The sequence below is a fragment of the Chiloscyllium plagiosum genome, unplaced genomic scaffold, assembly GCF_037043375.1.
Source record: "Chiloscyllium plagiosum isolate Xiang-an unplaced genomic scaffold, Cpla_swu_hap1 HiC_scaffold_4, whole genome shotgun sequence".
NCBI lineage: Eukaryota > Metazoa > Chordata > Chondrichthyes > Orectolobiformes > Hemiscylliidae > Chiloscyllium > Chiloscyllium plagiosum.
The window spans coordinates 122,126,083-122,151,182 of NW_028270142.1; the positions used below are offsets into that span (position 1 = coordinate 122,126,083).

The 25,100-nt window shown below is 38.3% G+C and overlaps 1 protein-coding gene across 3 annotated transcripts in view; it reads right to left on the minus strand.

Annotated features, from left to right (window-relative positions):
* The window catches only part of col22a1 (collagen, type XXII, alpha 1), a 284,019-nt gene that overhangs the window by 119,644 nt on the left and 139,275 nt on the right, over positions 1–25,100 (minus strand). For all 3 annotated transcript variants that reach the window (XM_087986621.1, XM_087986620.1, XM_043687857.2), the window contains 5 exons: positions 14,649–14,702; positions 11,572–11,616; positions 8,083–8,136; positions 3,456–3,509; positions 292–327 (listed from right to left, as the gene is read on the minus strand). In XM_087986621.1, coding sequence (XP_087842747.1) covers positions 292–327; positions 3,456–3,509; positions 8,083–8,136; positions 11,572–11,616; positions 14,649–14,702 — 243 coding nt within the window. The remainder of the gene's footprint in view (positions 1–291; positions 328–3,455; positions 3,510–8,082; positions 8,137–11,571; positions 11,617–14,648; positions 14,703–25,100) is intronic.

A 25,100-nucleotide genomic window follows, 5' to 3' on the forward strand; every position in this document is an offset into this window, starting at 1 on the left:
ATCAAATGTACTAAATTCATAAATATACCCCAAGGAACTCAGAATCTAATCACAATTCCTGCTGTGTTCCTCTCCTGTATCATTATATGTTTTGAATATTTCCAAACCAGACAATCCAAGTTGTCTCTCACCCCAATCAAACAGCTAAATGGAAAGAGTCGGAAGTCAGGAATGTCTGAAAACCTGATGTTCCTGTTGCTGACAGAGACTGCAAAGTCAGCCCACTCTTTGATTTCTTTACCAGGTCATTCCATCTTCCATCGCTTTACATTTCATGAGTTAGACACTTACCACACTGCCTGGGTAACCTGGAGGTCCAGCTTCTCCCTGTTTAAAAAATATATAAAATCAACAAATGATGGCTCTGAAAATTTGTGCACTCAAGCTTGAGATAGTTTCCTCAAACTGCCCAACATGAGCATGAAGAAATTTGTGAAAAATTTATGGAACCATCCAATCACAGAAATTGAGAAATCTTGAACTTTGATTAAGAAAATATGGTTTTGTTGCATTGTATTTTTCAATTCTATTTGCCCCTTTGTCAAGAGACTTCGTAATATAGGTGCAGTCTTTCCACAAGTTTCCTTTGTGGCTATTTTACTTAATTGTGTGACTAGTAAGTAAATTTTAGCTGACTGTTTAACAGTGTCAGGTCTGAGACTAGACTTTGTCCTCATCTAATACCCACGCAAATAGCTTACCAAATATATCTCCAGCAGTTAGGAATACTTTTCTGTTTCTTGCTGCATCTTCCTTTTTAGACTATTTAACCCATGTTCCTTGACTCTAGCCTTCATCCAAGTAATTTTATACAGATTTGGAATTGAACCAAGGGACTTGTATAACAAAGAACTAGTAATGGTTTTGCTGTCTTTACTCCCAGCAAGCTTGATTTATCCAATTGGATGTATTGTTAAGCTAAAACTTTAACCAGGTGAGATTTTAATCATTACAGAAACATGGTTTGCATAGCTAGCAATAGACATGATCCTAAACTGAGTTATCAGACTAATGAATTAATCTCAGAATAAAATATATCTACACAGATATACAATAGCAGAGACAATTTACTTGAGAGAACTAAAATCAGTACAAAAAATGGTGTTTTAGGTCATGATTAAAATTGACTAGATGAACTAGCTTATGCCCGAAACGTCGATTCTCCTGTTCCCTGGATGCTGCCTGACTTGCTGCGCTTTTCCAGCAACACATTTTCAGAACTAGTTGTCTCACACAGCCACTATACAGTCAACCCACAAGTGGTTTTGTCTAGTAATAGAATGCTGCCATCAAGCCCATCACACAAATGATATATGTGATATGTGAATTCTAGTGAGTGATCTCAGGGTGGTGTGTAAGTTATATATGCCAATGACTGATGAGCCATGCCAAACCATACCTTGGTGATGATTTACAGACGGCAACATGTTACTCATGCTCAACCAGCCTGTATTTTCAAGCTATAGAACAGTATATCCACCATTAGATGTGATTTTGCCATTGGAAATTATTTATTAAATAATCCAGACTGTGCCATGAATTAAATCAGAGGTCAATTTAAGATCATCTGCCAGGCTTACAGTGTGAAACATTTGCAGCTACTAGAAGCTGCATACATAAATAATCAGGACTTTTGGGGTAAACTGAATTTGTACATAGATGTACCTTTTTTTTGAAAGAGGCCATGGAGGCAGCCAAACTCAACTGCATCCAATATCAATGGCAATGCCCTGAGCAATAAGAATCTACCTAACTGGGCTGAGAATTAAGATTGATGTTAACAGTTCTTGCTGTATCTCCATGCCGATGATGACTCAACCAATCTGCACTCACTCTCATACTGTATAAAATGATGTATCCTTTTCAAGTCTGTTGGTTGCATCTTAGATCTGATTAGTACAAGTCAAAAAAACCTTCAACATTTAGTCTCCTTTTAGCAAAGCTGTAGGAAGTCAGGATCTTCTCTCTTTCTAGGTTACTTTTTTGGTTATCTATCATAATTATTGCACAGGCTCTCATGCTCATAACCATATCTCAGCAACTGTCTTCTGTTTTTTTTTGTATAATGTAAGGGAAAACAAAACACAAGTGTGTGAACTGGTTATGCTCTGACATGCATGTATCCACAGAGTGGGTGCTCAAACAGCATTGATTAAGTATTGATTATAACAATGAATAGGCATTATTGGAATTCTACCAAAGGAAGGGAAAGATTTTGAGTAGTCTCTAAAGTAGGTAAGTTCCCCTTACACCTGTTAGTCATGATCTGCGAAGGTTAGGATGCCATCAACAGTAAACATTAGCAGTTGCCATTATAGGATAGAAACAAAGTTCCTGATATGAAAGTGATATCTTTGGAAAGTAGATATTCATTAATATAAAACCTCTCAGCTTCTCTATAGCTACTCTGAAAGTTGAAACTCAAATTAAGCAATTGAACAGTTTCTTACGGAAGTAGGAATTCTATCAACGATTAATATGCAAGAGATGACTTAACAAATACATTCAACTGACAGGGTGCTTCATTTGCAAGGTGCACACCAGGCCATATTTTGTGTAGAACACCAATGCTTTTCGCATTTGAATTATTAGGGTCTCCTTGCTGACTGGATTCACTCACAAAATAAAATGATCTGGTTTTGAAGCAACTAATGGATGGTGTTTGATGCTGATTTCAAAGAAAACTACCCACTAAAATCTAACAATCTCCTTTGTCTTGATTTCCCCTTGACTGGCATTAATTTGAATTCGGCACCAAATCCAGCAGTCAATCATACTGACGCATCGGAGCCAATCGTACTGACAATAGCAAATTCAGAAAGAAGAAACCGTGGTTATCCTTCACCTATAATTAAACTTTACAGCCTGAAGTAAAGATTGGCCATATATCTGAGCTTACAGCGGAAACTTTATTCCCATAAACAATACTGAATTTTTTAAATAATTGATTTAAATTATAATGGATAATTTTATGAAAATAACATTTTAATGAATATGAAATTAGTTTACAGGGACAGAGATTATTTTTACCAATAAATATAAATTTAGTATACAACTAACTATTGAGTTTCATCTTATTTAAGAAGATGAAACGTTTCAGGTCTGTTTTTACAATGAGACTAATAGCTTACAAGAACAGGTTCTTATCAGTTTAGTGATTTCCAATTCACTATAATCTAGGTATTTAAAGTGCCCAGGAAGAAACATAGAATCACAAAAAGTAGTTTATGATACCCTCCATTTTATAGGAATAGTGATGATGAAGGCAAACAATTTTGCTATTATTACATGTGAAAAATCTAAGTTCGGCTGTAATTATTTTCTGTCTTTTTCTCTGCATCATAATAAAAAGAATCACCTCAATCCTTCTAGAAACATTCCCACAACATACACACTATTTGTTCTAATGACATCAAATGCCATAACTTTATTTTGCTTTTACTTTTTATACTTACTTTTTTTCCTTTTGCTCCAGAAGTACCCGGAATTCCTGGACTACCAGTTGCCCCCTTTGAATAAGGACAGAAGATGTTACAACAACAGAATTTAAAAGTAACTGGGTAAAACACTCCAAATGACTCCACAAGAGCATAAATAGACAGAATCTGACACCAGGATAAAGGAAATATTAAGGTGGGTGATCAAAAGCTTAATCAATGAAGTAGCAATTGAGCTCTCTCTTAATAGAGACATTTGTGGTAGAGATTTAGGCCAATAATTCCAGATCTAAGGGACTAGATAGCTGATATTACAGCCACCTCTGCTGGAAAAAGAAAGTGGGGAATATATAAATGGTCATTTGAAGTTACAGTATATTTTATATCTCGCAGTCATAAAGAGGTGATATACCAGCTTCTATGTGTGCAACAAGAATTTGTTCACTGTTTTAAAATGGCTTCTGTTTAAAGCTCAATGCTTCCAGCAACTTCTGTAATTGTTTTTTTACTCACCTCGGAGTCCACATCCAGGCCTAATCAATCAAGCATGATGGGCATCAATAGTAAAGATTATACAAATTATATGATTAAACAAATAACAACTAGACATTTCAACACTATAAGTGGAATGCCAAATCTTTGGAGGGTTGGTGGATTTCAATTTATTCATGGGATCTGGGTATTCCTGGCTTTGCCCACATTTATTTCTCAACCCTAGTTGCCCTTGCGAAGGGGGTAGTGATTTGCCTTCTTGAACCACTGCAGTCCACATGGTGTAGGGCTACCAACAATGTTGTTAGAGAGTGAGTTTCAGCAGAGAATGAATTGAAGTAGAGTTCCAAGTTAGGACTCTGTGGGATTTGGAGATAAACTTGCAGCTGACAGTGCTCTTGCTCATGTGCTAACCCTGTCATTCTAGACTGTAAAGTCATGGGTTTGCAAGATGCTGTCAAGATGATCCCTGGTGAATTGCTGCAGCACATCTTGTCAATGGTACACACTGTTGCCACTGTGGATTATTGTTGGAGGCAGTAAATGTTAAAGGTGTGACATGGTATGACAATCAAGGGAGTTTTTTTTTATCTCAAATAGTGTCAAATCTCTTGTCTATTGTGGGAGGTGATTCATTTAGGTCCAGTTGGAATTTATCATTATACTCCTGACCTATGACTTGTATATGGTCGACAGGCTTTAAGGAGCTAGCAGACTTACTAGCTGAAGAATTCCAAGCTTCTAACCTTCTTTAGTAGCCACACAAGTTAAATGGCTGTCCAGTTCATTTCCTGGTCAATGGTAATTCTCAAGATATTAACTGTGGGTTGTTATGTCATCAATGCTTTTGAACATCAAGCAGGGTCAGATTCTCCCTTGTGGGAGATGGTCTGATGGGGGTGAGAAAAATATGGAAATGTAAGATCAGGGAAACATTGCAAATTTGGAAAAAAGATTTAAAACGTTGGTAAGCATGGATTCAATGCAAGTCAGTAAATACAACAGTGTTGGGTGAATGTGAGTTATGAAACTTGAATAAATCAAAGTTTCTGATGGGTAAAGGATAGGAGGCATTCTTACAAACAGTTCACCTATTGCAGATCTATTCCACAACTGCTTCTTTTAAAGAATTAGCATTTTGTTGTTGAAAGGATTCCATGTAGCTTGCTACCACTTTCTTTGTTTTTCTTTAGTTTCCTTGCCTCACTTTCCTACAGTTCTGACCCATGTTGGATATAGTTTTTGATATTATGCCACACATCACCCAACTGGCAATTTTTCATGACAGACTGAATGTTAGCAGATTATTTCATTACAGGGGTTTCACAGCCAAGTTCAATGTTATGCCTACTGATATCCACATAAACAAGCTTTTGAAAATGAGAGGACGTTTGGATGCAGTTGCCTTAAAGCAGGTGTTGAACCTGGGGCCAGTTATCTTGTATGACAAACTGAGTGCTACATTTGCCCACCAAGTCCTTTAGAGATTTTCTTTTCAACAAATAACTCAAATCAATCTGAAAATTTCTTCCTGTATCATAAAATAGCAGTTTTGATCCATCTTAAAAGGCAACTAATATTAGGCCTGGAATTGACACAAAATTCAGATTTTAGACTCCCTACAGTGTGGAAACAGGCCCTTTGGCCCAACCAGTCCACACCGACCCTCTGAAGAGTAACCCACCCAGACCCATTTCCCTCTGACTAACGCACCTAACACTATAGACAATTTAGCATGGCCAATTCACCTGACCTGCACATCTTTGGACTGTGGGAGGAAACCAGAGCACCCGGAGGAAACCCACGCAGACACGGGGAGAATGTGCAAACTCCACACAGACAGTCGCCCGAGGCTGGGATTGAACCTGGGACCCTGGTTCTGTGAGGCTGCAGTGCTAACCACTGAGCCACCATTTCACCCCAATTAGGGCATCCTAATTGCTGTGCTTTAAACCATACAGGCCTGTATTAAGGAGGCCTCCTGACCAGGTGCTCTCTCTTCCAACGAGCAATCCAGGTTCACTCCACAGACCCTTCTAACATGTCCCTACAGCATTTTACCCTTCAGGTGTTTGCCAATTTCTTTTATATGAAGGATATTTCAATGACAGGAATGTGAAATAAATATTCTCTGATTCATTAAAGTGTCTGACGTTTTGCCTTTTGATATTTTCATCAGGTTTAGTCTGCTTTGTTTTGCTTCTCTGTGTCAGAGTAAAATAACTTTACAATTTTATCTATTGCCTCAAAGACCACCCTGACCTTAATCTGACAAGACACTTTTTAACGTGACAGAAAGGGCTGGATTACATGGCGGGGAGCCTTTGAGTTGAAAATAAGTTTAAAAAAGGTAAATATAAAAGTTTAACTGTTCGCCTTGTATCATGTGACTAACATTCACAGTGCATGAAAAGGGGGTTTGTTGCTGGATGAGAAACTTGGCATTCTGAAATAATTATCCATTTTGATATGAAATAAAATTTCACTGCAGTAGCTTGAAAATTTTAATTCAATGTAAACAGACATTTAAGGTAACATATAAGTTAAAATGACCATGAAAATATCAAATTGCCTTTAAACTCTATCTCATGTCTATCTCAAATCATGCCTGTCTCATTAACATCCTTTATGGGAAAAAAAGATCCTGTTGGCTTTGAATAGTCTGGCTTCAATTTGACTCCAGTCCCTTATCCACCCGACTTCCATCACTGCCATCAGAAGTGATTCTGAAGAACAGTCATACTGGATTCAAAACATTAACTGTTTCTCTCTCCACAGATACTGCCAGACCTGTTGAGTTTCTCCAGCATTGTGTTTTTATGTCAGAAGAAGCCAAATTAGTCACTCGTTGTCACTGGTGAATAAACAATAACTTGTGGCCATTTATAATGCTATCCACATACCCAGAATGAATCAAGGAAATATCAAGATTTAATTTTAAAGTTCATTAATCAAAGAGGCCTGCAATTGAGATTGCAAAAGGGACTTCTCTTCCCCTGAACTGCACTCACCCGTTACAACACTATGCATTTGACTAGCTAATGTTTCTCATTAAAAAGGAAGCAGCCTCTTGGCATAGAACGAGATTTCTCTGATTCCTGTTTCCTATTACTATCATCAACAGCATACAATTCCCTGGAGAACCTGCTGTGAACTGTGTACTTCCTTCTTCTTGTGATTCAAGTCAGAATCTGCTTCTTAGGCAGCCAGGGGCTGGCAGAGTAAAATGACAGAGGTCACAGACTTACCATTGCAGCATGCTGCCAAAAGTTGTAATACAAGGATCAAAGATCACACAGCTGCTAACTCAAGTATAGACCAAAGTCCACATGAAGCCAAATCATTGGATGAAGTAACTTTAGCAGGAGACATTTGTAAAAACAAGAGCAGGTGTGGAATATCCATTACCAAAATATTCAGGGTGATATATTTTAAAAGAATCCAGCATTGAATGTGATCCTTTTTTGTCAAATAGTTAAAGGTTGAGAAACATGTGGAGTGATGTCACGTCCTTGCAGAGACATGTCTAATAGGCGTGCCGGCAATTTAATTAATCCCATCAAATGGACTTAACAATGAAACTCATTCCCACTGAGTGAGGATCTGGCTTGTGTTGTGGAACATACTCTATAGAAAGAGGTTACATTGGAATTATGTCGGAAGTTTGTTCCACATATGTAAGACTCTGTATAGAATCAAACTGATCTAGTGACTATGTATGTGTATAAAGTTTTGCATGAATAATATATATTTTTGAAATAATAGAAGGAAAAAAGGATAAAGTGGTGTGGAAGGTGAAAGATAGTTGATACGGTGAATGGGCCAAGCTTGGCCTGAATTCTGAGCTAGATTTCATTAGAGTTCAGCAGCCTATATGAGAAAGGTTTTGCTGTTTACCTCAGATTGTTGGCTTCTAATGATGACTGTGGGTTTCTGTGGGATGCACTTGTATGGTTTAGATTTATGACAGAAGTTGTCAGGTTCTTAAACAATTAATTAGAATCCTGCAAAATAAATATAAGCTCCTTTTTTTCCTTTCTTTAAGTCTCTGGTTACAACTTACCAATCTAAAACTAGGCACTTCACTTACCATATTTTTGTACCATATATGAATAGATAAGAGGTGTTAATTTGTTAAGCAGTTTTCACTTACCACTTCACCAGGAAGGCCTGCTTTTCCAGGAAATCCATCAAAGCCACGTTCTCCCTAATTAATGGTAGATGACATTAATTATAATGCATATATAACCTACAATCATGAAAAACACTTCACCAGATATTTTCAATGCAAAGTTGATTTTAATTTCTATTTAATACATTCACTGATTTTAAATACATGACCTATTCACGTGTAGAGCTGTATCTTGACCTGTTGTGACTAATCAAATGAGCATTACAGATGCACGAAAAATACACAAAGAAAAGATGGATATCCCTGTTGTAAGATGAATCCTTAATGCTCATCATCATCTTTGAGCCAACAACACTGGATCGGTCCATTTATCTTCTTCTATGGAATTTCATCCCTGTTATTGTCCTTGAGGACATAAGATGCCAATAAGATCCCTTCTCAAACTTACTCATTAATGTGAACAATCCTATAGAATCTTTGAGGACTCTCCCGGAGGATTCTCTGAATTTAATTCCAGTAGGTTTCCATTGTGGGCTTTTTCTTAGGTGCCTGGAGAAAGCTCTGTGAATTCCATAAATTTCTCATTTATCCATTGGAATTAAGTGCATAGTTTAGAACAATGCTCTCTGAGCTGACACTAAGCTGACGAATATTTGCTTATTCATGAGTCGGACTTTTGCCACTGAACCAGTAAGCTGTGACCCACTCCTCAGACATAAATACATCAATCATGAAGGGTTGGGTTGGGAGGGCGTTTTATTCCATTATGGGCCTGTTTTCCATTTTGAGCATCTTGCTCTGCCCCCAAGGTCTTCCCTCAACCAGATACTTCCTTTGCTCTCCACCTTCATCCTGATGCATGACCCTGGATCTCATTCCCACTCCCCACTCTGAAACCCCCACATTAACTTGGACTGCCAGTCACTACTGCCACTGGCACAGCCTGGATTACAGAGCTGTAAGTCAATTAGGTTCAATTGTTTGGTGATTATCTAATATTAAAGGCCACTGGTTATGTTCTTCCCCAACAATGGAAATCCTCACTCTCTCATTTCCACCCCCAACCATTTCTTTGCAAGAAAAGTGGAAATCAGACTTGACTTTCACAGCTGGAAGGTAAGGGGCTGGGAAGTGATTGGTTTGGTAATATGGTGTAGGAATGTGATAGGTATGGAAGCTTGAAATTTTCTGACTGCTCGAGTATATTACTAACTGCAGGAACCTCACCCAAACAGTTAACATTTGAGTGCCCAATTGAGGCATTTAAAGAGAAAATTAGACATCATTTCCTCCTCATGCTGGTACTGTGTAAACATTGGTGACCTCCCAGTCAGTTCCTATTGAAGGTGGTGGATTCTCTTAATAGCTGCCTCATTGCTCCCAGAGAGTACTTCACCCGCCACCTAATGCAAAATCCCAAATAGCTATTTGAAAGTGATTTCCACTGGCTGGTTCTTTGAAACAATATGCATTCACTCTCTGCTTCCTACTGCTGGCTTGGCAGTCATCACTTGTAACCATTGTGTTGCAGAGCTGGCTTGTCCACTGAGAGGATGGGCAGTTCAAAAAGGTAATCTGCTGTCTCACAGTCATAGAATTATAGAGATGTACAGCATGGAAACAGACCTTTCGGTTCGACATTGTCCATGTTGACCAAATATCTGAAATTAATCTAGTCCCATTTGCCAGCATTTGGCCCATATCCCTCTAAACCCTTCCTATTCATGTACCCACCCATATTCATATACCCTTTTAAATGTTGTAAATGAACCAGCCTCCACCATTTCCTCTGGTAACTCATTCTATACATGCACCACCCTTTGTATGAAAAAGTTGCCCAATTGGAAATTGGTTGAAAATTGTCACACTCAGGATAGAATCCCATTCCTTGCATTGGTGACAGGACTTCTGACCATTCCAAACAATTACAGACATCATCTTTGTCTTTCCTATCAAACTATTTTATAATCTTGAAGACCTCCATCATGACCTGAGGGGAAGTTTAAGGTGGATATAGGTGATTTAGAATGGATCTGCAGATCGAAAAATATCACCCAGTGGGTGGTAGAAATTTAGAATGCACTGCCTGTTAGGGTGGTGGAGGCAGGTACTCTTGCAACATTTAAGAGGCATCTGGATGAGCACTTAAAATACCAGAGCTTGGTAGACTATGGACCAGTGTAGGTAAATGGGATTAGTGCAGTTTGCTGTTTGTTAGTTAGTATCGACATGGTGGGCCGAAGGACCTGTTTCTATGCTGTATGACTCTGTGACATGCCACTTCTCAGTTTTTTTTTTCTCAGATAAAATAGCTTCAGCATATTCAATCTTTTCTGATAAGTGTATCCCAACATTTCTGGCATCATTTTATCAATTTTTTATTGCTGTCATTACTTCATATCTTTTAAAATATTTAGACAATAAATATTTATGACTCCATGTTTGACCTAGGTCCTTTACAAGTTTATCATTTTTTATACTTTTCCTTTAAAACAGGAACATATGAATCTAAGAACAGGGAAAGGTCATTCAACCCCTCAGGTTTTAGTTAATAGCTGACTATCTACTGAACAACATATTCCTATGCTATTCCCAAATCTCTCGGTGTCTATTAATCTATGTCTTGAACATTCATAATGATGAAGCTTCCACTAACCTGTGAATTGGAGAATTCTAGAGATTCACCCTGCAGATACCCTCTAAATCACCACCCACAGTATGAAGAAGTTCCTCCTCATTTCAATCCTATTTGAGATTCTGTGACACTCCCTTTACAGATTTATAATATTACCTCAAAGTCGATCACTCAATTTCTCTACTCCATTTAGACATTTCTTTTCCGAGGTGTCTGCGGCATTCTTATTTTCTCTACCAACATGAGCATACTGCTTTACAGTTTCCTATGTTCAAGTTAAGTTGCCAGTTACATGACCATTCTGTGAATTAATTCATACTTTTCCATAATTTCATATTCCTCCATTAAAAACACCTTCCAATTTGATGCCATCTGCAAATGTTGAAATTGTACACCAAATTCAGAATAACTTATAAATCAAGAGTATCACTGCTGATTCTCTTTGGGTTTGTTCAGTTATCTTTAATTATTACTTTGTCTTCTTTTACTTCCCTCTGAATGCACATGATCTAACATATGTCATCATGTTATGAAGCATTGACAGGTCAAAGATCTTTTGAAAATCCAAATATATTGCACTTGCTTTATTACTCTTATTTACCCTTTCTGTAACTTTCCCAAAATTTCAATGAGGTTAGTTAAACATGTCTTTAGCAAAGCATTAAACTTCTTTCAATACATTTAAATGGTCATAGCAAGTGCCCAACCATGAAGATAAAGACATGGAGAGAGATTAATTTAGGATTGTTGTAGACTAGAGTCAGCACTGACATGATGGAGCAAGTAACCTCCTTCTGTGTTGTAGATATTAATGGCTTTAGTTATGAACCTAAAAGAATATCAAACGTATTGTATACATTCAACACATTTCTCACCTTTTCTCCAGTGGACCCTTTCTGACCCTCTTCACCTTTAATACCCTAGAATCAAAAATATAAATCAGAATTGGATGTAATAACGTGTCCATTTTCAATAATGAACATCTGCACTACTATAGGAAAAAATGTTAATACATTATTAACTAATTGATGATCCATTTATTTCAGCATTTTGCAAAATGGGGCAGAAGTATTGTGGAAAGAACATTTTGATCCATAAGTCTTGCCTCTGTGATCTTCAATATATTACTGTTGTCACAAAGTACAGAAATGATTGTTGCATACTTTATGGAGTTCAATAGCCTACAGATTAATAGTCTACATTTTTCTTTAATACATAACTTGAGTAAATAGTTTAGAGTAGTCCAGATTTAAAGATAGAACCAGTTGGATAATGACCTGTTTAGTTTCTTTGTTAATCTATCTTGTAAGTACTGTAGTCAGGCATACAGTCACTATGGCTGATCAGCTAACCAGATGTGACAGGGCTGAGAAATATTTGAAATGGACATTTTACTTTACTTAATAAGTAACTCACTTAATAACCTCAGTGACCAATGGCTCCACATCATGAAGCCAGATTTAAAAAAAAACATTAATGAGAGTGGCTGAAAGCTCCATGGAAGAGATGTTTTTTGAGTAAGTATTATAGATGGAGAGGTGAAAGGTAAAAGTAGTTCTGGAGAGTAAAATGAGATAGCTGAAATGTGCTCCAAAAGGAGGAAAAATGAGAAACAGGCCAAAGGAATGGAGAATCCAATTGGAATTCTATGTCTGGATGAATTTAGCAGAAGTTCAAAGTCTGCAGTATTTGATGAAAGTAAACTATGAGGGCTGTAACAATGAAGCAACCATTAGCCACCTTCTCATACCTCCAAACATGTATGCACTTTCTTTTAAATAACAACAAGTAAGGTCAACTAGACTGCAGACAGTCTGGCTGCTATTTTTGGACAACAGCCTGAAGGCTCTGAAGCAAACAACAATTACCATGGCTGCAAGGTTGAAATGTTTTAAGTTGAGTGCATTGATTAATAAGAAAATATGGTGAAAGTTAGTGAAAGTACCAGAGTGATGGATGAAAGCTTAGAGTTCTGAAAAAAAATAGTGATGACAAAAGGGCTATTGGAAGAATTGAATTTGAAAGTGATAAACAAAATGGTTTCAGCAGCAGTAAACTGAGATGAATTTGGAGGTGAAACTGAACAAATGATGTGTTCAATTTAATAGAGTGTTTAAAATTAAGGTCAAGGTCACATAGGATGTCAAAGTCACAAACAGCTTGCTTTAGAATGACAGAGTAGTTGCAGTTAGAAATGAAATCATCACAAAGGAGATGGAGTTTCCAGCATGGACCAAAGATAAAGACTTTGGTCTTATCGATGTTGAGCTCCTGGAAGTTATAACTGATTCACGGCTTGATGTTGCAGAGTTGAGTGATATTGAAACTGCTGAAGCATTGACGGAAGAAGTCAAGCAAACGAGGCTGGGCAATCAGAATGCATAGAAACTAATCCCATATCTTTTGGGTGGGGGACTAACAAGAGCAAAAGGCTGAGAATAGATTCTTGGTAAACTTAGGAAATCAAAGGAGGGGAATGTAACAAAGGCCATTTCTGGACATGTACTGTTGGCATTTAGATAGATAGGAATGGCATGTGCAATTTAGCAGGGGTGGATAATGAAAGAGACATGAATTGACTTTTGGCTTCTTGATTCAATCAGATGCCACATCATTTACCTTCTCATGGCAGAGGTTCAAACTCTACAGTATTTGACGAAAGTAAACTACAAGGGCTGTAACAATGAAGTGACCATTAGCCACCTTCTCATACCTCCAAACATGTATGCACTTTCTTTTAAATAACAACAAGGAAGGTCAACTAGACTGCAGACAGTCTGGCTGCTATTTTTGGACAACAGCCTGATGGCTCTGAAGCAAACAATAATTACCATGGCCGCAAGGTTGAAATGGCAACACACTTTTAAATACATGTTCATTTCAGTGCATGGGTATTTTCAAACCATGATAATAGCTTGTACACAGAGGTACAGGTATATTATGGCTCACTGGAAACAGGGTGCACGCAAAGCACGTTCCATGTAATATGCACTCAGACAAATGATAGAGAGAAAATACGGGCAGCACAGTGGCTCAGTGGTTAGCACTGCTGCCTCACAGCGCCAGGGACCAAGGTTCCATTCCCGTCTCGGGCAACTGTCTGTGTGGAGTTTGCACATTCTCCCCAAGTCTGCGTGGGTTTCCTCCGGGTGCTCCGGTTTCCTCCCACAGTCCAAAGATGTGCAGGTCAGGTGAATTGGCCATGCTAAATTGCCCATAGTGTTAGGTGTAGGGGAATGGGTCTGGGTGGGTTGCTCTACAGATGGTCGGTGTGGACTTGTTGGGCCGAAGGGCCTGTTTCCACACTGTAGGGAATTTAAAAACAAAATATAAGAGTCTGAATGTGTCTAAAAATGCTAGTATCACTGCAGTATAGAACAAGCAGAGTCTAGGCTTTCTGATAATCCTATCCAACAATTTTATCACAAGTATCTGAACACCTGTATGTGCTGCTACCCTCCAATGGGATAACAAGGAACAGTTATGAAATGAGATCAAATTAGAAGATGAGCCATACATGAGCATGAAGATTGTAGGTTTCATATCGATGTTAAGTTTAATTATCTCTGCCAACAAAATGTGCTGCAATTAGCCTCAGTGCACTCTAGTCAGAGAGCAGAATACTTTGGACTGGGTTACTGACTCTGAACATCATCTGCTGAAAGTGTATGGAGAGTACACAGGGGTCACATTTACAGTTTAGTACTTAGCCAATGTTCATTGTCATTCTTCAGTCCTGAGTTAAGGATGAGGTTCCTGATATTGCAAGGAAAATCTTTCTCCCCTCCCATGGAAATATACTCCAGGAATGGATTGGCCAGCTCAGATTGGAGAAAGGAGAAGACAATAAAAAAGCTGAGGATATTACTCTCCACTGAATTAAGCGTAGAAACACACATTGCTAACACAATTACAGTCAACTACAAATGGCAGATTCAAGGCATCAACTTACAGGTGGTCCAGCGATGCCTCGAAAACCCTGTTCTCCTGGATAACCCTGGTCTCCCTGTGAAAAACATAAAACGTTAAATAAATCAAAATTTGCTTTTCAAATTGTTTTCTCGAGAGTGGAGGGAGTAAAAGCTGGTAAACGCTCTTGGATTCTTGAAGTCTGAACTGTTACCATTCTGAGGAGATGGAAATAGGGTTGGAACAGTCATAAAAATGGCTGCCGAGGAGTATGGCTGGAAACCCCACCTCTATATTGGCCTCCCAGCATCCTCCAAGGGTGCCATTGGAACTGGGCCTTGACAAAGGCTTTCTCCTAATAATGAGACACTTGATATAATTGTGAACTCATTGCGACTCCAGCCCTGCGTTATTTTAATTTTGTGTGAGGTAGCTAAAGCTCAGCAGTTGTCTGATAGCATATCATCTCAACAGAGGTAAGGTCAGGTTGTTATGACAAATTCTTATTCAAATATCTATATGGTTTAGGAGATTGGGGCACTGATACAAAATTGTAGAGTCATGCAGTATGGAAACAGGTCTTTTGGCCCAACTCATCCATGCTGACCATGCTTCCTAAATTGAACTACAGGGTTCCTCATGGAACTACAGACCAGCGAGGATGCTGAGAGTCAGGATCTACCTGCATTTGAAAAAGCAAGGATTGATCAGATATAGTCAGCATGGCTTTGTGCGTGGGAAATTGTGTCACACAAATTTGATTGAGTATTTTGACGAGATGAACATGAAGATAGATGAGGGCAGAATGGTAGACATTGTCTATATGGACTAGGTTCCACATGGTAAACTGGTTAGTAAGGTTAAATTGCGTGGGATCCAGAGAGTGCTGGCCTATTGAATACAAAATGTGCTTGACATTGCGAGACAGAGGGTGGTGGTAGAAGGTTGTTTTCCAGACTGGAAACCTGTGACCTAATGCTATTGAATGTCAAGGATGGTGGTTAGGTGGTATCTTATTGGAAACCAAGGATTAGTGCTGGGTCCACTGTTGTTCATCATTTATGTAAACATCCCAAAGACTTTTCTGGTTAATATTCTCTTGCAGAACAAAGGCATAGTTAGCTGATCAGCAATTATTGCCCATCCCTAGCTGCCTTTGCAAAGATGACGGTGAGCTGCCTTCTTGAACCACTGTCCATGTGCTGTAGGTAGATCCACAATGCTGTTAGGCAGGGAATTCCAGGGTTTTGACCCAGCAAAAGTGAAGGAATGGCAATATATTTCCAAGTCAGGATGGTGAGTGGCTTGGAAGGAAACTTGCAGCTAGTTATGTTCCCATGTATCTGCTGCCTTTGTCCTTCCAGATAGAAGTGGTTGTGGGTTTAGAAGATGCCTGTCTAAAAATCTTTGGTGAATCTTTGTAGTGCATCTTGTAGATAGTACACACTGCCGCTACTGAGCATTGAAGGTGGAGGTAATTATGTTCATGAAAGTGGTTTCAATCAAGTGATCTGCTTTGTCCTGAAGGGTATTGAGTTTCTTGAGTGTTGTTGGATATGCACCCATCCAGGGAAGTGGGGAGTATTCCATCACACTCCTGACTTGTGTCTTGTAGAGGGTGGACAGCCTTTGGGAAGCTAGGATGTGAGTTCTGCAGTATTCCTAGTCTCGGACCGGTCTTTGTTGCCATTGTATTTATATGGTGAGTCCATTTGAGGTTCTAGTCAATGATAAATCCCAGGATGTTGACAGTGGAGGATTTAGTGATGGTAATGCTATTGAATGCCAAGGATGGTGGTTGGGTGGTATCTTATTGGAAATGGTCCATTGCCTGCATTATAATTCCTTAGATGGTTAAATAAAAATATTTGCAAAATATAGAATTGTTAGTGGTACTTGATTTTTATTTAACTGTTGGTGAGTATAAACTTTTCTGTTGAAAATATGAAACCGTGTGACTTAATTTATGCTGTTAATAACTAGGAATTTGGTTTAACTTACTGATATATCTTGAGATCATATCAAAGGTCAGTTGCATACTGTTTGTTATGTTTATTTAATGCCCAAAGATCTCAATACACTGCTTTCCATTCTACATTTATTTCTATCTCGCAGCTTCCCTCTAAACTTTAGAATGTCAAGGGAAGCCTCACCTTCCTATGGATAAAACTAATATGTGTTTCAGCTCTTAAGGATTTAATTTTATTCTCCTCAGTGTTCCTGCTATGCTCGGAGATATAAAATTTGTTAGAGTCTTCAGTTCCCAAGTCACAATTTGGAATAAAATTGAAGAGATGGATTATGACAGAAGATTCTTACAGAACAAAATTGACTGATTTAAAATTATATATAACCAGCTGACCCGAGCGGACTCATCTGCCATTGTCGTCTGAAATGTGGGAAATCTTAACTTTGCCTATTCTGTTTTTCTGTATTGAAAGATTAAAGTGCAAATGGCAGTCGAAGCAGAGATTGGTAAAACTGAGTCACAACATGGCCAGCTTTTATGACCTGATTTTATGCTCACGCTGTCTCATTGGATGGCAACGTAATCTCTTATGCAATTAACTTCAGAGTTTGGTAAAAATAGCAGTCACTTCTTGTTTGCATAAGAGGCAGGTTCAAGGGAATCACAAATGTTGACCTTCATCAACAAGGGATAGGTCTAAGGTTTATCTTGAATGGCTTGGGTACACATTAATGGTATGCAAAGTAAGAAGCCGTCTCCTGAACATAGAGAACAACAGTGAAGATGCACCATGAATAAGATTAATCTGTGAATATTGAGCTCATATAGGACTATATATTTTAATTGGAAGTAATCAAAATTACATCATGTAAATAGACTATTCAACCCAATTCGTCTGTTTTGGGTTTTATCTTTGCATGAACAGTAGTTATAATCTGATATACATGCTCTGTTTGCATATTTCTTCAACTAGCAATCTCACCCCTTTTGAAATATAGAAATATTACCTACTGCAGTCTCTAACTCTGGTCATACATTTCATAATCTCATGAAACGTAATGTAAAATCAACCCAGAACTATTGATTTTTGTTGAGATTTCAAGAGCAGTGAACATCCTCTGGTGTGTCACCTAGCTCTAAAAATAGATGGAATATGTTGACCTTGTGACTTAATATATCAAGATAAAGAGAATAAGCTTTTTTTTCCCTCATAACACAGGCTGCACTCTGATTTATACTGCTTTTGGTAATCTTAGATAATTCAGCACAGGCAAGGTATCTTTCCTATATAATTCAGTTGCATACTGCCATTGTAAAACAAAGTTTAACTTACAAATGAATAAAATATATTATGAGGTGAAAGATATCAGTGCTGAGAATTGGAAGATCTCATATTATGTCAATGTCTCAAAACTAGATTTAGCATGAATTAGCACAGAGTGCTGTGCACTCAGAATAGCAAAGCATACTGCATTAGGAAGACATTTCCATTTTTCATCTTGACTGGTACATATTAATAGACTTGCATGTCGAGAATGTCAAATTGCTTAGCATGTCAGACCCTCTGTAGGTTTTGTAGTGTGTGGAGGTAGATATTTATTAAATAACTCAACATAACATCTGAGATGTGAGGCAACATCTCAGTTGACCTGTGGCCTTAACTCCACTTTTCCAAAACCACGGCTTTTGTATAAATCTAATTCGGCCATGAATACACTAGAATCTGGTGATCCTGTTCTCTGACATAATGCTTTTCAAAACTTAGCAACCAACTGAGAGACAAAATTACTCTTCAGCTTTGTGGCAAATGGGCAATCCTTATGGGACAGTCTAGAACCAGACAACATAATCTCAGAGTGAGAGGTCGCTCATTTAAGCCAAAGATAAGAAGGAATTTCTTCTACCAGAGAATAGTGAGTCTTTGAAATATCTTACTGCAGAGGGCTAAGGAGGTTGGGTCATTAAGTGCATTCAAGGCTGACATAGACAGAGATTTAATCAGTAAAGGAATCAAGGATCATGTGGAAAAGGCTTACAACTCTATATGTCTTTCCATCCTGTGATCAATTTGTAGTAAAAAGTAAATAGTGAGTGTAAATAAGAACATTTCTTGCTGAGTATTTGCTTTTCTGTTGAGTAACTTACTAATGTTCACTGTTAAAATACTCATAAATAATGATCATTTAGTACATTAATAATAGATGGTTTCTGCAGAACTACATTCCAATGTTATCCAAAATGTTTTGCAGAATCAGGGAGAAAAAAAGAAGAAAATATTCATGCCCACCTTTAGTTCTTTTAGCCAGAGTTTTTTGAGAAACATGCATACCGATTTATTTCGGTAAACACTCGTTGATAATATAACTATGATACAATATTGCTGTTGCTTTCTTTGCATTTTTTGGGAGAATAAAGAGGTGTGGATGTATCGAGCAGTAGGAGTTGATTTATTGTCTGGTGTTTGTCAGTTTGTCGTCTATTATTACTGTACTAAATGACCATTATTTTTGTGTATTTTAACAAAGAATATTAGTAATTTATTCAAAAGAGAATACTGAGTAAGAAATGTTCCTATTTACACTCATTATTTAGTTTTTTTACTACAAATTGATCACAGGATGGAAAGACATATGGAGGTATTTGGTGTTTGTCAGCTGGTGGTAATCAAAGTTTTACAAACTTCTTGTCTAACGTATGGTTGTCAGCAACTATAAGACTCAGAATTCAAAATAAGATTGCCTTTTCTGAGACTTGACGACTTAACACTCAAAGCTGAAAAACGTGGTGCTGGAAAAGCACAGGTCAGGCAGCATTTGAGCAGCAGGAGAATTGATGTTTCCGGCATAAGCCCTACATCAGGAAGGTAGGCCCTAAATGTTGATTCTTTTGCTCCTTGGATGTTGCTTGACCTGCTGTGCTTTTTCCAGCGCCAAAATTTTTGACTCTGACTCTCCAGCATCTGCAGCCTTCACTTTCTCTTAGTTACTTAACACTCAAACCATATGACATGAATAACACAAAATCTTGTTCAAACTTTCAATTATTAATTACATTACCATCCGTAATTCCAGGAGGTAGTATTACTACCATCTTGATCATCACAATTGGAGAAATACACTGCTTTTGTGAGGCAAGATTGTTCCATGCTGCAATATGTACACTCCCAAATACAATTACCTTTCATATAAAAACAGCAGGTTAAGGATCATAAAGCAATGCACCCGTGATTTCTCATTTGCAAACTTGCTACAAACCAGAGATAATAAATAAACTGCAGACCGTCTTAAAGTGAGTTAAGTTGTTGTACCTTCATATGTGTCACTATAGTATGGCTGCCATCCAAATAAAAATCAATGCAATAGAGGCCGACTTGCCTCTATCTGTAAATATATAGATGCATGATATTGTGATACATGTTAAACATAAAATTCAGTTCATTCCTGTTATTCTGTTGTTAACAGAATAAAGAAAAAACAATTAATGTCCTCCTTTTCATGTGCTAATATAAAGCAATTTGATTACAATTTCTGTTGATGTAGCATGTTTATTGTAAATATATCTATGTCAAGGTTGAATTGAATGAATCTACTGAAAACCTGTTCATTACTGCTGCACAAAAGAACAAGACAACTTGTTCTTTCGTCACTATCAAACTCCATATATATATTTCTCCAGTATTCAGCATACAACAAACCAATGCATATAGTTTTATTCAACATGGCGTTTAAATTTCTTAATTCACTTTCCCCAGGAAAGACTCTGCTCCAAATGGTAAGATCTGAGAGAAGTTCATTCAAGGTAAGAATATTCCCCCCCCCCCCCCGCCCTTCCTTTTCCAAGCAGGAACTCTTGCTAGGGGTAGCAGAGATAATGATTGAAAGACAGTAACAAAGATTCAGTGTGTTTATCCGGTCACCTGCTGAATCACAAAAGTGAGAATATATGTCCTTGTCAAGTTGGTTGCCCACTTGTCTATGTCCTTTATAGTTCTACATAATCTTCCTCACAGTTTACAAAACTTCCAAGTTTGCATCATCTGCAAACTTTGAATTTGTCCTCTACATGCCAAGAAATATGTCATTCATACATATCAGAAAAAGCAAGAGTCCTAATGCTGACCCCTGGGGAATTCCACTCCAAATCTTTCTCCTGCCCAAACAATGTCCATTGACTGCTACTCTCTGCTACTTTTATTTATACATTGTTACTGCCCCTTTTATTCCATAATCTTTCTGCTGCATGACTTTGAAAGTCCATTTATGTTATTCCAACAGATGGGGGCACTTGTGGTGCAATTACAGTATCCTTGCCTCTGGGCCAGGAGACCTTAACTCACGTCCCACATGCTGTAGATGACACAAACAGATTGAATAACATGATTAAGAGTATATATGTGTGGTCACCACTGTGGAACAATAGTAGTGGCCCTACCTTTGAGCCAGAAGGTCAGAATTCTGCCTTATCTTGTGATAAACACGTTTATTAAAAATATGTATACCACATCAACAAAACTGTCTTCATTCACTCTCTCTGTTTCCTCTTCAAAAAATTTCGAAGCACATTAGTCATTCAAACATGATTTGCCCTTTGGAAGTCCATATTTATTGCGTTATAACAACTGGATCATTTACTTCACACTGGTACTCTACATAGATAGATTGATCTATTCTGTGATGTGGAGGAGCTGGTATTGGACTGGGGTGCACAATGTTAAAAAAAAACACACAACCCCAGGTTATAGGCCAACAAGTTTATTTGGAAGCACTAGCTTTCAGAGCGCTGCTCCTTCATCAGGTGGTTTAATGCATTGTCTTAGCTGAGATGTCACCTTTTGATATAAAACCTTAAGTTATCTCAAGAATGTGACTTAAAAGAAGTTCTGGGATTTATATATTAATGAACCAAAACCTGCAACACATTCTAAAAGATGAAAGACTTAAAATTCAGGTTTGTTCAATATATCATTGTATGACACTGTAATCATTTGCTATAAATTCTGTGTCTTATGATCTTATACTCCACAACCACCTGATGAAGGATCAGAGCTCTGAAGGCTAGTCCTTCCAAATGAACCTGTTGGACTATAACCTAATGTTGTGATTTTTAAGTTGATCTATTTTATACTGACCTCATAGCATAAACAAAATAATCTTAAATCTGATTGATTTTGCAGATAATGAATGATTGAAGAGAGCAGTATATCCAGTAGTAATGATTCTCCACCCATTACTTAAAGGAAGGAGCTTAAGCCATTACAGAAATGGTCTTATACTTCAAATGATTTGGATGTGAATACAGAGTGAGAATATAGTAATTTTGTAGATAACACCTAAATAGGTGGTGCAGAGTGAAGAAGCGTATCTCAGATGGGATCTTGATCAGATGGGCCAGTGGGCTGAGGAGTGGCAGATGGAGTTTAATTTAGATAAATGTGAAGTGGAGCATTTTGGGAAAGCAGGACTTATACAGTTAATGGTAGGGCCCTGGGGAGTGCTGCTGAACAACGAGATCTAAGGGCGCAGTGCATACTTCCTTGAAAGTGGAGTCGCAGGTAGGTTAGGTAGAATTTTGGCACACTTGCCTTCATTGTTCAGAACATTGAGTATTGGAGTTGGGATGTTATGTTGCGGCTGTACAGAACATTGTTGAGGCCACTTTTAAAGGTCAACCATATGGAGGTTTATAAAGTCATGAACAGCATGGACAGGGTGAATAGCCAAAAATCTTTTTTTCTAGGTTGGGGAGTCCAAAACTAGAGGATATTGGTTAAATGTGAGAGGGGAAAAATTTAAAAAGGACCTATAAAGTAACTTTTTCATGGAGAGGGTGATGAGTGTATAGAACAAACTGCCAAATGAAGTGGTGGAGGTGGGCACAATTACAACAACTAAAAGGTATGTGGCTGGGTACTTGAATAGGAAGGATTTACAGGACTATGGGAAATGCTGGAGAATGGTAGTAGGTCAGATTGGGATGTCTGGTTTCGTGGATGAGTTGGACCGAAGGGTCTCTTTCTGTGTGTATGACTCTTTAATAAAAATGCTTATTATCACCTGACTTCTAAAAATATCCTGAATTAGGGTGCACCTAGAGGTGGCTGAGAACTTGTCTTGGCTGAGATCTGCAAACACTGAAGCAGACATACTTGGCCTCAATATTACATTTAACATTATTGTTTAACTTAGATATGAGCTTTGTTTTGAAATCTAGATTGGTATCATTTTGATGGCACCAAATGCCCAGTTAAGCAGTGTAGCTGTTTTGAAGGTGATTGTAAAGATTTTTAGGTTTGTCTTTTCTTTCATCCAGCTAATTTTTGCCGCATGTGATTCCGGCAGCTATTAATGCATTCATTCTTATAGAGTCATAGAGATGTACAGCATGGAAACAGACCCTTCGGTCCAACGCGTCCATGCCGACCAGATAGCCCAACCCAATCTAGTCCACCTGCAAGCACCCAGCCCATATCCCTCCAAACCCTTCCTATACATATACCCATCCAAATGCCTCTTAAATGTTGCAATTGTACCAGTGTCCACCATTTCTTCTGGCAACTCATTCCATACACATACCACCCTTTGTACGAAAAAGTTGCCCCATAGGTGTCCTTTATATCTTTCCCCTCTCACCCTAAGCCTATGCCCTATAGTTCTGGACTCTTCCACCCCAGGGAACAGACTTTGCCTATTTACCCTATCCATACCCTTCATAATTTTGTAAACCTCTATAATGGTCACCCCTCAGCCTCTGACGCTCCAGGGAAAACAGCCCCAGCCTATTTAGCCTCTCCCTATAGCTCAAATCCTCCAACCCCGGCAACATCCTTGTAAGTCTTTTCTGAACCCTTTCAAGTTTCACAACATCTTTCCGATAGGAAGGAGACCAGACCTGCGCATAATACTCCAACAGTGGCCTAACCAATGTCCTGTACAGCCGCAACATGACCTCCCAACTCTTGTACTCAATACTCTGACCAATAAAAGAAAGCATACCAAATGCCTTCTTCACTATCATATCTACCTGCAACTCCAATTTCAAGGAGCTATGAACCTGCACTCCAAGGTGTCTTTGTTCAGCAACACTCCCTAGGACCTTACCATTAACTGAAATGGCCGAGACCACCATTCATAAAATCCCCTTCAGGAGTAAATAACTCCTGCTACACATAACCTGTATAAGTCCTGCTAAGATTTGCTTTCCCAAAATGCAGCACCTTGCATTAAATGTCACTCTGGCATCTTCAGAAAAGAGGCGACACATCAAAACGATATAAACCAATCTGTGTTTTCCTGAATTAAACTGAAGGTACGATGATGCACACTCAGTTAAACTTTAATTCTGTATTATCCTGAAACCCAATAACACTTTATGGAATGATTTAATATTTCCACAAAATGTGCAACCAACTAGAGTTCTTTGTTGAAAGTGACAGCTTCTTACAAAGCAGTAGTGTAGTGCTGTTTAACAGTTTGCACGGAGACATATCCAGTAACAACAGGAACCACACAGAGATTTTAGAGAGGAGTTGATGATGCACCTCCCAGAAATTCAACACACAATCTAAAGCTGAAACATGTTGTAGAGTGATTTATTGGAGGCAAGAGTTCAACCTATTGTGCAGCATTGTTACTGTTGCAATTTATAAGCTGCTGTCAAGAGCAACGCAATTGAGCTCGCTATTTGGAAGATTTAAGAGGTTTCTTCAGTGAAAAGAGCGATATTATTACATTTTGGACCTGAGCCACATTTTGGCCCTAAAAGATGCAACAAAACTATTCTCACTCTCTCCGTCTTTTGCTCCGTTGGTTCCTATTTAACTTTTTGGCAGTTTGAGTTCAACTTCAGAGTGTTGTAAGTTCACAGCACGTAAACTTTTTTGTTTTGCCAACTGTCTGCTTTCCTTCAAAGTAATTTTAAAACGAGCTTCTTAACTGTGAACTCAGTTAACCCAATTTAATTCTATTCACATTGTGCTCCACATCCTTAGCCCACCCTTATGATGTGGTGACATCCTTTTATGCGGGAGAAGTTCTTCCATGTGAGAGTTGTGCTCGAAACAATAATCTGGAATAGAATATCGTGTGGAATTGAATAGATATAATTATTCAGAAAGAGTAAAGGGTGGGATATATACAACCACTGCTTTATACAGTAATTTTATGATTAAGGAATTATAGAGTCATAGAGATATACAGCATGGAAACAGACCCTTCGGTCCAACCCGTCCATGCCGACCAGATATCCCAACCAAATCTAGTCCCACCTGCCGGCCCATAGCCCTCCAAACCCTTCCTATTCATATACCCATCCAAATGCCTCTTAAATGTTGCAATTGTACCAGCCTCCACCACATCTTCTGGCAGCTCATTCCATACACGTACCACCCTCTGTGTGAAAAAATTGCCCCTTAGGTCTCTTTTATATCTTTCCCCTCTCACCCTAAACCTATGCCTTCTAGTTCTGGACTCCCCGACCCCAGGGAACAGACTTTGTCGACTTATCCTATCCATACCCCTCATAATTTTG